Source organism: Artibeus jamaicensis, unplaced genomic scaffold (assembly GCF_021234435.1).
Source record: "Artibeus jamaicensis isolate MK-2021 breed Jamaican fruit bat unplaced genomic scaffold, CSHL_Jam_final contig_700, whole genome shotgun sequence".
NCBI lineage: Eukaryota > Metazoa > Chordata > Mammalia > Chiroptera > Phyllostomidae > Artibeus > Artibeus jamaicensis.
Window position 1 is genome coordinate 2,570,237 of NW_026521930.1, and position 15,567 is coordinate 2,585,803.

A 15,567-nucleotide genomic window follows, 5' to 3' on the forward strand; every position below is an offset into this window, starting at 1 on the left:
CATAAATAAGGACGCTCTGCTTATTTAACATGTGAGCTCATTAACAAAGATACTGCCCATCAACATCAAACTCCTCCACAGGGAGAGCTGAGGGCTTCCTAAGCATGAACAGCTTTTTGTCACCAGGACTCATTTTAAAAAACTCTAAAGTCATAATTTATAAAATGCATGCCAACTGCACAAAAAGTATTTCTAGATCTGATATGAACTATAACATAAGCTCTGCCACATCAATGGCTTGGGCTGAGAAGGCCACCTGCCCCGTCTCTCTGTCCTTAGTTCTTGCCTCTTCATGTGTGTGGGGGTTTCTGGTGGGGCTTTTGGGGTCTCCTCCTATATTTCCTACAGCCCTAAAGACTGCTGTGATTTTCTCCATATTCTATGACCTCTTCTGGTCATCTCCTCTATCATTTCCGTGGTGACTGCTCTTCCCGCATGCAGACTTCCAGAGTGCAGACTTCCTCAGAGCTTTGTCTCAGAAACTTTTGTTTGAGATTAAAAAAGGAGGACTAAGGCATTAGGTTTTAGAAACGAGGGCTACATACAACCTTGTTTTTTTTTTAAATTTTTTTATTGATTATGCTGTTACAGTTGTTCTATTCCCCCTTTCATTCCCCTCCACCCTACCCCCCATCCCCACCATTACCCCCCTTTAGTTTATGACCATGTGTCTCAAGTCCTTTAGATTCTATATTTCCCATACTATTCTTGCCCCCCCCATCTATTTTCTATCTACTGTCTATGCTACTTATTTTCTGTACCTTCTCCCCCCTTCTCCTCCTCCCACTCCCCTGTTGCTAACCCTCCTTGAGATCTTCATTTCTATGTTTCCACTCCTGATCTCGCTGTCCTTTTAGTTTGCTTTTGTTTTAGGTGTGGTTGTTAATAACTGTGAGTTTGTTGTCCTTTCACTGTTCATGTTTCTTTAACTTCTTTTTCTTAGATAAGTCCCTTTAACATTTCATATAATAAGGGCTTGGTGATGATGAACTCCTTGAATTTGATCTGATCTGAGGAGCACTTTATCTGTCCTTCCATTCTAAATGAAAGTTTTGCTGGATAGAGCAATCTTGGTTGTAGGTCTTTGGATTTCATGACTTGGAATACCTCTTTTCAGCCCCTTCTTGCCTGTAAGGTCTCTTTTGAGAAATCCGCTGACAGTCTGATGGGGACTCCTTTGTAGGTGACTGTCCCCTTATCTCTTGCTGCTTCTAGGATTCTCTCCTTCATTTTAATTTTGGCTAATGTAATGATGATGTGCCTTGGTGTGTTCCTTCTTGGGTCCAACTTCTTTGGGACTCTCTGAGCTTGCTGGATTTCCTGGAAGTCTATTTCCTTTGCCAGATTGGGGAAATTCTCCTTTCTTATTTGTTCAAATAAGTTTTCCACTGGTGGCTGTGCCTTTCCCCCTTCTGGTACCCCTATAATTCGGATGTTGGAGCGTTTAAAGATGTCCTGGAGGTTCCTAAGACTCTCCTAATTTTTTTGAATTCTTGCTTCTTCACTCTTTTCTGTTTGGCCATTATTTGCTTTCTTCTGGTCCACTCCATTGATTTGAGTCCCAGTTTCCTTTTCATTGCTATTGGTGTCCTGTGCAATTCCATTCATTTCAATTAGTTTCGCCTTCATATATTTGTCTAATTTGTGGCTATAATCAACCAGTTCTGTGAGGATCCTGATCACCAATGTTTTAAACTGTGCGTCTGAGAGTTTTGCTATTTCTTCATCACTTAGATCTATTGGCTCTGGGGCTTTGAGGTCTTCTTGAGCCATTTTTGGTCTGTTCGCGCCCTTTAAGTGTGAGAAGCGGCGCCTTGGACTCCCAGGTCGCTGGGTTGTTGATGCTGTATGTGGGGACATGGTCAGAGTGGGGAAATGGCGACCCCCTCTGCTGTTTCTCGCAGCTGGGTGAGGATCAGTGCCTTAGGTGGTTCCCCTGGGCCGGGCCACTCAGAGTCGCTGGGTTATGACGCTGTACGTGGAGGTGGGGTCAGAGCAGGGAAATGGCGGCGCCCTCCACTGCCGCTTGCCGCGGGACCCGCAGGCCCCAGTCCAACCGCCCACTCCCTCGCCTGTCCACCCGCGCACAAATGGGTGACCACAGTCAACACGCAGCCCCCCTGTCTCCCCCACGGTCGCTCGCCTGGTTGCTCGCTCGGTCGCTCACTAGGTCCAACCCTGCGCCTGGATTCCGTGTGCCAGGATTCCGCGCGCCTGAGTCCGTCTGACCGAGTCCTCCTGTGCAACCCCGTTTCACCAGCCGCTGGTTTCGCCCCTTACCGGTCAGGCTGAAGAATTTGTTGTTAACGGACTTCCGAAAAGTTCAATTTTCCGTGTTCTGGCTGTGTTTTCTGTTGCTAATATTTAGTTGTCTCTAAACTTGGTTGTGTGAGAAGGCACGGCACATCCACCTATGCCTCCATCTTGGCGGAAGTCACAACCTTGTATACTTAACCCCAAGCTCACTACCACCTACAAAGGAGGGCCAGGTAACCTTTGCCCTGGCTCCCTGGAATAGGCCTATTACCTGCCACTCTTTCCTGCCTTTACAGCTAGGCTACTACCTCCTCCAGAAAGCCTCACCTGAAAATACCTTGTGCATATTTTATTTAGCATGTTGTTTTATAAGTATACATTTGTGTACATCTCCCCCACCGGGCTGTGAGCACCTTCTAGGTGAAGGTGGCCTGTTATTCATTTTATACCTCCAGTACTTGTACATGGTATGTCTTGTTCCTTTTGCCTGTTTTGAGACACAGCCTGGCTGTCACATGCATTCACTAGACACAAATATTTGTCAAACACCTAGCTGTGTGAAGGTCAATGGCATATAGCATGAATGACAGGAAGCGGAGACAATGAGACTTATAAAGGAAAACGCAGTCAGATTACCGAAGACTTATTAAATCATGCTGAAGAGCTCAGGCTTAACCCAGGCACTGAGCAGTGGAGTGTCCCTGCCAGACACTGATGGCATTATGGTCACTAACCTGTGCAGAACTGTCCTTCCAGACGCTACAGATGTTTGTCATCTTGGTCCCCCACCTTTCAAATGCCTGGGATTCAGTAGTGAACCTCAGTCTCTATGGCAACCAGAAATGTTTCTACACATTTCCAAATATCCCAGGACTGTAACCTGTTCCCTGTCAAGAACAACTAAGTTTTGTTTTTGTTTGCTTGTTTTTAAGCAGGAGAGTAGTAAGATCAATTTGTATTCCGGGAGACCAATTCTGTTAATCAGGTTGAAGACAGTATGGAAAGAGGGCAATCAACAGGACATTTAACTCTGGAGGAGCCTGTGGCAGTCCAAGTGAGAGGACATTGGGTTTCACATTAAGGTGAGGTGGCAGAGTTGGAGTGGGGGTAAGAAAGTCAGAAAGTACTCACAGAGAGTCACAGGACTTGCTCATGAAGGCACTCCAGGAGAGAGAGGATAGGATGAAAGGGGATGTAAGATAACCCTAAAGTTTCTAGTTTGCATAACGGGGTGGATGGAATTTGAGTCAGCCCCTAAGGAAGAACTGGTTATGCATACTAAAGCAGACAGCTAAGAGAGAGAGTTCTTTACTTGGCTGCAAATGGTTTAGAAGTACTGGCATGGAGAAATCAGTTAGAGGCCGTGAGACTAGAGGAGGCGGCCCAAGGAATGTGACTGTGAGAAGACTGAGGAGGACAGAACCCCGGGGAACAATATTCAAAGGGCAGGTGAACAGAAGCCATGGCAAGAGGAGGAGCTGGCAGGGGCAGAATCAGTGGATTGGGTCTGACTTTGAAGGATGGGGCCTGCAGCAGGCACTTGAGGTTGTAGGTGTACGCAAACTTCCACCCTTTGCTATACAAACTGCAGAATGCTCAGGCAAGAGAGAATAACCCAGCTGTCGAGATGCCCCATAAATGTCTGCAGGAAATATAAAAGGGTGACACAGGCCATCTGTGTGGCAGCTCTTCGTTTTGAGACACCTGGTAACAAAGCAATATAGAAAGAAGATTTCTCACTCTGTTAAGACAACCACTGGAAGAGAAGCTTTCTACTCCTGTGGGATACACATAAGGAAGAGAGCACCCATAGAAGGTAATGGTAGCCAACCTGCAACAAGGAGGGCGACCGACTTAGGGGCCAAGCAAACACTGAAGGGAAAGGGGAGAGAAGGCAAGACAATGGGCTTCTGGTCACATCGCTGAAATGCTAGACCAAGCCTTACCTAAAGTTCATTCAAACTTCTGGACTTTTGCAGAAGTAAACCAGTAAATCCTACTTTCGAAGTCAATTTCAGACAAGTCTTCAGCCTTTTGCCATCAAAGGATTCCTAAATCAACATGTCCATTCTCTAATCAATAATAAGTGGCTCAAGTCAAAAGCACTGGAGTGAGCAGGGCTTTCAGCTCAGTGATGTTTTCAGCACAAAAGAATGTTGTGGTAGGGCAGGTGCTGTGAGCACAAATGGGATACAAGGCACAAATTTGCAGGGGAATCTGCTGATGTTGCTTGGGGAAATCCAGCCAATCAAAGGAGAAAAGGCCCTCAAAGACACAACATCTCTGACTCAAAATCACATTTGATACTCACATGTCTCCTCTCAGCATCGGTACCATGCTGGCCCTGGAAGCAGGTTGTCAGTCGCTTGTGAGAATGGTGGCACATTGACCGAACTGCATCCAGGCGCCGTTCAATCTGACAAAACAGAGACCAATGAGCCACTTGCAGGGCTTAAGAATAAACTTGGTCCCTTAAGTTAGTGCCTACATTACGCAGTAAAAGCATCTGCAGTCAAATTTGTTGGCTCTCAGGTGTAAATGCAAATGGTTTCTGTTCACTGGCACCAGGGGTTCTCACTATTGACATTTGGGGCTGGATAAATGTGGGTTGTGGGTGACTGTCCTGTGCATTACAGTATGTTTGGCATCATTTCTAGCCTCTACTGACTGGATACAAAGAGTACTCCATGCCACCAATTGCAACAACCAAAACTATCTCTACACAATGTCAAATAATCCCTCAGAGGACAAAACCACCTTTAATTGAGAATCACAGACTTCCTTTACTCTGAAGGTTTTAGGTCCCTTGGAAGCTGAATGTATTTGCAGATAGAAGGGACGGTCCCACCTAAAACTTGCTATCAGAAAGAGGAGTGGCAGTGAAATTGCATACCACAGCAGCATCAGGAATGTGCAAGGTTCAACCTGCAGAGGCGCAAGCGAGTATCCTGGGCCCAGACTCAGGCCCACTGCAGGGAGGGAAAATCCCAGGGCACTCAGAAGCTCTCTCCTGCACATGGCAGTGCAGCCTTCCACACACATTAGGCAAAAAAAACAAAGCAAATGGTCTACAATCTAACCTCAGGACCAGTGTTTTCAAATTTATTCCTTATTGGGCTAGGAGTTAAGTTTTTGTTTTTATTTTTTTAATAAACCCCTAAAGCAGAATGGCAGCCACAATATGAAACACTGACTTAGAGGACTCCTGCCTCATGATTAGCTTCCCAAAATATTACCACTGGGATATGGCTATTTATGTCAAAAGGACCTGCTTTTTACAAGAAGGAATGCCAAAAATGTGTACTCTGATGACTCATTAAGAATGAGAGCAGGCCCTTAGGGATGCTTTCTGTTTTAAAGAAAAATCAACAATTCAAAGCAGAATACATTTTTACCCCAAACCATTTTACCAAGTGAGCAGGTCCTCAGGGCAGCAGCAGCTTCAGTCCAGACGCAAGCCCAGGGGATCACAGGGCCCTGTCTGGCTGGCACATTCATATTTAGGAGCAGATGCCACGTTGGCTTCCCCAAATCTTACGATGGCCAGACTTTAAGACATTAGACAACAAATACACTCTCTTCATTGCCATGAAAGCATGGAGGGAAAAAACAAAAACAAAAACCCTCCCTTTCACTTTGATTCCAATTTCTACTACAATGGAAAGCCTGTAGGAACACAGGTCTTGGGCTGTCTGCTCACTGATTGATCCTGAGAGCCTGGAATGCCATCTGGCACACGAATGGAGGGTATTCACTTAATATCTGTTGAAAGGACATGTATCCACTGAGTCCCTATGCAAGGGATTAGGAAATAAATGGTGGTCCCTGCCCTCCAGGGAATCACAGTTGCCCTAGGAAACAACATACAAGCGAAATAAAAAGACAGCCTTTTAAACTGCTCTCATGGAGATCTAAGAAAGGATGTAGGATAGTGATTTTCAACAGGAGTTCATCAAGATTCTTCAATAAGAATTTTACCTATTAGTCAGGGGCACTGACCTCTTTTCCCTTAGACTGTCAAATAAAAAGTAGCAGTAGCCAACACAACAATAGCCATCCAGTGTGAATGAATCAAAATTATACCTATATTTTGTCAAATTGGAGAAAAATATATTTTTGGTGTGCCACAGAATTTTAGTAATTAGTTTATGTGTGCCATGAGATGAAAAAGGTTGAAAATCAGATACAGGAGAACAGAGAGTAAATTAAGGGAAATTTAACAAAAGAAACAAAATAATTTCTGTGGCTTGTAAGAGTGGGAATAAAACAAATCACCATTTAGCACTGATCACATATAGGGTTCCATTCTCAGTGCTTCCCATGTTTAATTCATTACCCCCCTCCCACAACAACTCTATAGGGGCATAGAATTATTACCCACCTTGTAGAAAACTGGAAACTGAGGCACAGGGAGGTTAAGTAAACCCCTGAGGCCACCAAGCCAACAAGGGCAAACCTGGAGTTCAAATCCAGGTAGCTGGGCACCAGACTCCACACTTTTAAACCACTACTCTCCTATATTCTCAAAAACAACAGAAATCAGGAAAACATCTGTAACAATTATGGCATACATGGAGTAAGTGTCTGTGACACAAAATAAAGAGTTCCTAGAAATTGGAAAACTCTCAGGCCCCAGTGGATACTTGAGCAAAAGGACAAGAACAGATGGCTGCCACTTGTGTTCCATGAGAACTCGGCCCTCTGGCCTCATCTCAAGGCTTCAAGGAGTAAATGAGGTGATGTTTATCACTGATGGGGGATGTGGGCAGGAGAATACTGATGCAAAAACTGAGTGTAGTTAAAGCTTACCTGGACCAAACAATATTTCTGAATGTCTGAAAATGAGTTTGAAATATATGACAAATAGCAGTGAGGAAATAATTAAGAATATGAGTCTCTAATAAATCTTAAAAGGAGGGGAACCCTTCTAATCCTTAACAAAAACTTCTAGCCTTCCGAAAAAGAAAAAAAACATGTTCTTAAAATATTCTACCTGCAGATGGCTGTCATGATTTAGGGTATCATGGCACAACATGGTGAAAACAGCATTTTAAAATATTACACTCCTTCCCTCCACAGGAAGAGCAGAAAGCCACCTGGGAGCAGGTCTCTAGTCCTTGGTGACTCACTGGAGCACACCTGCTGCAGGTTACAGAAATGAGAGGCAAGGAGACAGGTGAGGAGGCTCAATAGAAACCTCTATACCAAAGAGGTTCTTGTCCTTCCTGAAGTATCTGCTGTGGGTGATGTTGGCGTACGGTAGGGGGAAATGATGTATATCAAGGGTCCAGGGATTTCTGGGAGAAACCCCTGTCCCAAAGTTAGGGAAACCTGTTGAGGGATGGAGTGGAGTGGCCCTGGCTCAGGGCCTGAGCAGGAAACACCCCTTCCTACAAAGAGGAAATAATGTTGGAGCTAATGCCTTGAGGCTACCCTATTGCCTCATGGTGGTCCCAACACATCCAATCACTGTCACTGAGACTCTAAGTCCTCCAAGGGCCCAATTCAGCCCAGAATCGGGGAACAAAACTGTAAGAGGGAGCAAGAAGTCAAAACTCTAGGCTAAAGCCAGTGGGGCCTCTGCTGCAGCTGGCAGGGCCTGTCCCATCAAGGGCACCATCACAGTAGCAAACTAGAGTCCGTCAGCCTGCCCAGGACTCATGACCAGGCCACAGTGCCAGGAATGGGCCAGGCAACCAGGTCCCTCCCCTGCCCCCACTCTGACACCTGGTACTTGAAAGTGGGACTAGCCCCATTTGGACTTTACAACAAGACAGCAGAGTTTCAGATCCCCTTTTTATCACTGAGCAACTCGACAGCTGTTCTTTCCTGCTCAAACCATGCTAATTAACTTTATTCTGTTTCAGGTTAAAAAAAACAAAAACAAAAACAAGAACATAAGCTTTAGTTCTGACCTATGGATTTTTTTTAACATGTCTTTAAACAGAACAGTTCAAAAAGACTTAATATTGTTACCTGTAACAGATCTTCACTGAGGACTTCTGTTTTCTCGGCTCTGTTGGAACAATGAAAAGTTCACAGTTAGAGATCCAGAGATGAAAAGCAAGTCAGGACAATGAATAATTATTACCCCAGAATTTAAAACAAAACAGGCAGAAGCGAATGTAACAAGAGGAGAAATTCTATAAATTTTTACATCAGAGGGCAACTTAAGCAAAATCAAAGAAAAACAAACAAAAGTTTACCGAGAATAACAACCCAAACTCACCTCAGGAAGAGATTCTAACTCAGTAGTTTTGGAGCAAGACGCTTCCCTTCTTTAACAAGCTCTGCTCCGCCCAGAGTTCCATGGCAACCCGAATGAGAACAGGTAGCTAGCTCTAGAGGAACTTAAACTTCAATTCCTAAAATGATCATTTCTGAGTTTCACAGCCTGAAATGAGTTTGTCACAAATCTAGAAGCAGTATTCAGTGATATACAATAGTAACAATCAGTGCTCCTTCCTTTAAATTTCTCCTTATCTTTACTTTAGAAAGTTATTTTCACAACTTGCTCTCATCTATGCTTTAGAACTACTGTTAGTACCAAGGACCTTGCAGAAAAGCAACATGGCAGCCACAGCCAGCAAAGGTGTTGCTGGTGCCCCCCCCAGCTGCTGACCACAATCACTTTGTAAGAAGACTTATCTCTGCAGTTCAAAAGGGCAGCATGTTGCTACATATATAAAATGCCCAGAATTACTACAATCTAAGTGGCATTTGGACTTCTGTCTCAAATAGTGATTTAAGCCAAGCCATTTAACAACCCTACCAAATTCCCATGGAAATAAACAAGGACATTTCTGAGAGGAAAGGGAAAGTCTGTTGCAACCCTCAATAATGGGGGCTAGGGGAGGAAGGGAACATCATCTAGGAACAAGAAATTTGAACCCTTTTTTATAAGATGTATTGCAGAATGGAAGGCTGCAGATCTTGCCCGTGAACTAGTACAAGAGAAGGAAAAGCCATCAGGTCAGAAAGTGAACACAACCCCCTAGAAACGACCTCTAAACACTGCTAAGCTCAGATCAGCACCAGCTGTATGCAGGATGGTAGTGCATACCTCCAGCCCACACTGGGTGCTAGCATGTCAAGTAAAACTGAGCATTGCCACAGAGGACTCCAATACCAGTTGTCACGGCAGTGCCCCAGTTAACTTGGATGCCCATGGGAGTGGCTCACTTACTGGTTTCTGTATGAAACTGGAACTCTGATCTGACTCAACTATCTCCCATGTTGAGAGGAGAAAAGCCTGCAGACTAGGTCAGGCTCTTCTCCCAGCTTCCAAGGAAGCTCTCTGAACAGGTCCTGCAAACAGCAGGCCAAAATATCCAGTCCAGGGCTCACTTGGCACACAGAAGCCAGGCATTGCTGAAGTGCCAAATACAGGTAGTCATGCCAGTCAGGGAAGTGCAGCAGGTCTCCAGCTGACTGTGAGTTCAAGCAACTGGCATCAAAAAGAACCCCAACAGTCAACCGAACTAGGGCTGACCTGGCATGAGACTGCCTGAGCTTCCTGATGTCTGCTCAGTTCCCAGTAGCCTGGCCCCGCCTCTAACAAAACACCTCCATGGACTGTGGAATTTTCACTGTCTTCTCAGGCCAAGACCCAGAGATCTGAACAGGGAGGGCCCCACACACCTTGACAGAACTCCAAAACCTCTTCCTTCTGTGAATGTAAGTATACACAGAGGAAAGTCCCAATTCCTATTAAAATACAGTTGACCCTTTAACAACGCAAGGGTTAGGAGCAGCAAATCCCCACATGGTAAAAAATCCACATATAACTTTTCACTCTCCCCAAACTTAACTATGAAGAGCTTACTGCTGACCTTACCAATAACATAAACAGTCCATTAACACATATTCTATATGTAATATGTATTATATGTGTATTCTTACAACATAAAGGAAATGTTATTAAGAAAATCATAAAGCAAATACATTATACAGTATTTATTTTTAAAAAAACCCTATGTAAGTGGACCCACACAGTTCAAATCCATGTTGTTCCAGGGTGAGCTGTATTCATAAGTTCAAACAAAGAGATTCAGAGAAAATATGTCCTCTTATGAAATGAAGTTATTTTAAAACTGTAATAGAAGAAGAGACAAACTTGTGTTAAAACCCCAGGGTGGACTATTAGCAGGTGAGTGAGTGTTGAGTGGTGTGCTGGGGTGGCCCAGGAGAGCCACTGGTGTGCTTCTCCTCCTAGTGCCTTGTTCAGGGACCTCATTCTGGTAATTTGAAATAAAAAATAAAACATGATACAAACAAGTGCAAATGATACAAATCAGGGCTTTGAGGGAGTAGGAGGGGATTCAGATGCTAAAACATCTGTGAGCATAGCCCTGTGACAGTCACACACACAAAACAGCAAAGCAAGTGTTACCTTGAGAAAGAAACAAAAAAGTCCATTGGAAAGATAATCACAGTACACTACGATGTGCACCTTGAAATAACTGACTGCATATGATAGTATAATGCAAATATCAAATTGTAATATATCCAAAAATTGTAATATAACTGCATTGGGCAGGATAAGAGAGCAGAAGCAGAGAAAAAGGTTACACAAGAGCCTTAACCCCCATGTATCATAAGAGGTCAATAAATGATACCTAAACTTAACCCAAAGGTTAGCAATTTATACATATTTATAAATATGAATTTGAGTAAAAGCCAGAATAAACAGCTAAAATTTGAAAGGAGCTGCGTCTTTGGTTGGAGAAATCTCAGCTGGGAGATGGGTGTGTGGGGAAGAGAATCCACCCTACTTTGTGATAACCCTTTAATGATTATTTGATTTTTTTAAACTATATGAACACACAGTTTCAAATTCTAAAAAATATTATATTAGTTTCATTTTCAAGTAGCATGCTTAATGACTCTAAGTGATCCCTAACTTCAAGGGAAGCATAACTCCAACTCTAAAGCACCGTGTCCAACTCTCAACCTACACAAAGTACAGCAGAGCACATACCACAGAGCATCCAAACACAAGGCAAACCAACATATTTATTTCCTATTTAAAAGTTAAAAACTGGACCCTTTGCTTTAAATGTACAGGCTTTTCTGCTTGCTTCAGCAGCAAATATTCTAAAGTTGGAATGATAGTGAGAAGATCAGAATGACCCCTGCAACAGAATGACATACAAATTGTCGAAGTGTTCTATATTTTTAAAACTCCCAACACACAAAAGCCCTGGACCAGATGGGTTCACAGGAGAATTCTACAAAGCATTTAAGGAAGAGCTAACCCCTATACTTCACAGACTATTCCAAAAAATCCAAGAAGATGGAAGACTCCCAAAATCTTTTTATGAACCCAGCATCATCCTAATCTCAAAACTAGATAAAGACACAATAAAGAAAGGAAACTTCGGGCCAGTATTGCTGATGAACACAGACAATAAAATCTTCAACAAAATATTGGCAAACTGCATCCAGCAATACATTAAAAAGATCACACACCATGATCAAGTGGGATTCATTCCAGGGAGGCAAGGCTGATACAATATTTGCAAATCAATAAACATAATACATCACATAAACAAAAACAAAGACAAAAATCACACGATCATATCAATAGATGTGGGAAAAGCATTTGATAAGGTACAGCACCCATTTATGATAAAAACACTCAGCAAAGTGGGAATAGAGGGAGTGTTCCTCAACCTAATAAAGGCCATACATGAGAGAACTACAGCGAACATCATACTCAGTGGGCAAAAACTAAAAACTCCCACTAAGATCAGGAAAAAGACAAGGTTGTCCACTTTCACCACACCTATTCAACATAGTATTGAAAGTCTTAGCCACAGCAATCAGACATGAAAAAGAAATCAAAGGCATCCAAACTGAAAAGGAGGAAGCAAAACTGTCATTGTTTGCAGATGGCATGGTAATATACACATAAAATCCTACAGACTCCACCAAAAAACTACTTGATCTAATAGGTGAATTTGGCAAAACCAGAGCAGGATACAAAGTGAATATGCAGAAATCAAAGGCATTGTTTTACACCAACAATGAAATATCAGAAACAGAAATTAGGAAAAAAATCCTATTTAATATAGCAACAACAAAAATGAAGTACCTAGGAATAAACCTAACAAGGATGTAAAAGACCTGTACTCAAAAAACTACACAACACTGAAGAAAGAAATTAAGGAAGACACAAACAAATGGAAGCATATACTATTTTCGTGAACTGGAAAACTTAACAACATAAAAATGTCCACACTACCCAAAGCAATTTATAGATTCAACACAATTCCTATTAAAGTACCAATGGCATATTTCACAGATATAGAACAAACATTTCAGAAATGTACATGGAACCATAAATGACCCCAAACAGCTGCAGCAATTTTGAGAAAGAAGAACAACATAGGAGGGATCAAAATACCTGATATCAAACCATATTACAAAGCCATGGTAATCAAAACTGCCCAGTACTGGCATAAGAAGAGATACATAGACCAATGGAACAGAACAGAGAGCCCAGAAATAAACCCAAGTCCCTATGGCCAATTAATATTTGACAAAGGGGGCAGAAGCATAAAATGGAGTAAAAATAGCCTCTTCAACAAATGGTGTTGGGAGAACTGGACAGCTACTGCAAAAAATGAAAATCAATCACCAACTTACACCATATACAAAAATAAATTCAAGGTGGATAAAAGATTTAAATATAAGCCATGACACCATATAAGTCCTAGAGGAGAACATAGGCAGGGAAATTTCAGACATTCCATGCAGCAACATTTTCACCAATATGTCCCCTAGAACAAGGGACATAAAGGAAGGAATAAACAAATGGGATCTCACCAAATTAAAAAGTGTCTGCATGGCTAAATAAAATAGCATTAAAATGAAAAGAGAACCAACTATATGGAAAAAATATTTACCAATGATATCTCAGACAAGGGTTTGATCTCAAAAACATATAAAGAACTCACATGACTCCATTCCAGGAAGACAAACAACCCAATTAAAAAATGGGCAAAAGACTTGAACAGAAACTTCTCCAAGGAGGACATACAGAGGACCCAGAGACATACTTTTAATATGTCTTTTAAGATGCTCACCTTCACTATCCGAACATCAGGGAGATGCAAATTAAAACCACAATGAGATACCACTCACACCACTGACAATGGCCATCATAAACAAATCAACAAACAAGTGTTGGAGAGAATTTGGAGAAAAGGGAACCCTAGTGCACTGTTGGCGGGAATGCAGACTGGTGCAACCACTGTGGGACAGTATGGACTTTCCTCAGAAAACTAAAAATGTAACTAACTGCTTTTTGACGCAGCAAATCGACTGCTGGGACTGAATCCTAAGAACCCTGAAACAGCAATTAAAAAGAACCTATGCACCCCAATTTTCATAGCAGCACAATTTACAATAGCCAAGTGCTGGAAGCAACCTAAGTGCCCATCGGTCAATGAATGGATCAAAAAACCATGGTATATTTACATGATGGAATACTATGCAGCAGAAAGAAAGAAGGAGCTCCTACCATTTGCAACAGCATGGATGGAACTGAAGACCATTATGCCAAATGAAATAAGCCAGGTGGTGCAGGACAAATACCATACGATCTCACCTTTAAGTAGAACCTAGTCAACAAAACAAACAAGCAAGCAAAATATAACCAGAGACACTGAAATTAAGAACAATCTAACAGTAACCAGAGAGGAGGTGGGAAGGGATAATGGGGGGGAAGAGAAGGGTTTTCAGGAACAACTATAAAGGACACATGGACAAAACCAAGGGGGGTGGGGTGGGGGCTAAATGCAGACAACTGCATTTGAACAACAATAAAATAATTTTTAAAAAAATTTAGAGGCCTTTTACCTGATGGAAGTGAAAAATATATAAAATATGTGAAAATGTGAACATACTGCTCATATGTAACTTTAGGTTTCCTGCCTTTGTGGACACTCTGTATATTACATTGATAAAATTAATTTTAGAAAGACATCCAATGCATCTTCTGAACCAGATTTTAGGGTTTACCAAAATTATTTAAAATGACCTATAATCAGGAAAAGTTACTTTTTCTCTGACTTACAAAAGTATAATTGACAAAACTGTATCTATTTAAAGTATACAATATAATGATTTCCTTTACATTGTGAAATGACTACCACAACTGGATTAATGAACTCATCCATCACCTCCCAGAGTCACCATTTTTGTTAGTTGTTGTAAAAATGCTTAAGATCTACTCTCTCCATAAATTTCCAGTATATAACAGTGTTATTAAACGCAGTCACCAGGCTGCACTTTCAATCCCAGAACTTATTCATCTTCTAACTGAGGCTTGTATTCTTTGACCAACATCTTCCCATTTCCCCCAGTCCCCTGCCCCTGGCAACTATCACTGTACTGTTTCTATGAGTTCAATTTTTTTTTTTTTTTTAAGAATCCACATATAAGCGAGATCATATAGTTTTTGTCTGTGTCTGGCTTATTTCACTTAGTATAATGTCCTCCAAGTTCATCCATCTTGTTGCAAATGGCAGGATTTCCTTCTTTCTTAAGGCTGAGTAACACTCTAATATGTGTGTGTGTATTACCTCTTCATCCATTCATACCACGGTAGGTCACTTTCACATCTTGGCTACACTGTGAATAATGCTGCAATGAACACAGGAGTGCAGATCTCTTTGATGTACTGATTTTATTTCCTTTGGATATATACCCAGAACTGGGATTGCTGGATCATAAGGCAATTCTATTTTTAATTTCTTGAGGAACCTCCATACTATTTTACATAATGGTTGTACCAATTTACACCAACAGTGTAAAAATGTTCTAATTTCTCCATATTCTCACCAACATTTATTATCTCTTGCCTTTTTGATAACAGACATCCTAAACAGGTATGAGGTGAAATCTCACTGTGGTTTCTCACATACCTGTTAGCCATTTGTATACCTTCTTTAGAAAAATGTCTACAGTCATGTCCCATAAGATTACAATGAAGCTGAAAAATTCCCATTGCCTAGTGATGTTGTACCGTCATGATGCTGTGGCCTTCACGTAGTGGCAGGAAGACTGCGAAACTCAACAAGGCTGTGGTTGAGATGGCGAACAATTAAAACCTGCCTGTGGATGCGGGTGATACAGGGGAGCTCCCAGAGTTGCTTTTTGAGGAACTGACCAATGAGGAGTTGTTGGACTGAACAGGAGCACAGGTGAAGAAGAGGCAAGAGAAAAGGCAATGGTAGAAGAAAAGGAATCCCCAAGAAAATTCATAGTGAAATGTTTAGCAGAAGCTTTTGCAGACCTCAACAA

The 15,567-nt window shown here is 42.0% G+C and overlaps 1 protein-coding gene and 1 non-coding gene across 7 annotated transcripts in view; one reads left to right on the top strand and one right to left on the bottom strand.

Annotated features, from left to right (window-relative positions):
• ARHGAP17 (Rho GTPase activating protein 17) overlaps positions 1-15,567 on the bottom strand; it is a 91,898-nt gene that overhangs the window by 44,686 nt on the left and 31,645 nt on the right. For 5 of the 6 annotated variants that reach the window (XM_037127427.2, XM_053671805.1, XM_053671801.1 and 2 more), the window contains exons 2-3: positions 8,233-8,272; positions 4,568-4,672 (exon numbers count right to left, since the gene is read on the bottom strand). In XM_037127427.2, the coding sequence (XP_036983322.2) occupies positions 4,568-4,672; positions 8,233-8,272 (145 nt within the window). Of the gene's footprint in view, positions 1-4,567; positions 4,673-5,666; positions 6,082-8,232; positions 8,273-15,567 lie in introns of those variants that run through there. The other variant, XM_053671804.1, reaches the window with a different exon arrangement.
• Positions 11,333-11,435, top strand: LOC119035924 (U6 spliceosomal RNA). Its single transcript, XR_005079903.2, has one exon. It is a non-coding gene; the product is annotated as a U6 spliceosomal RNA (small nuclear RNA).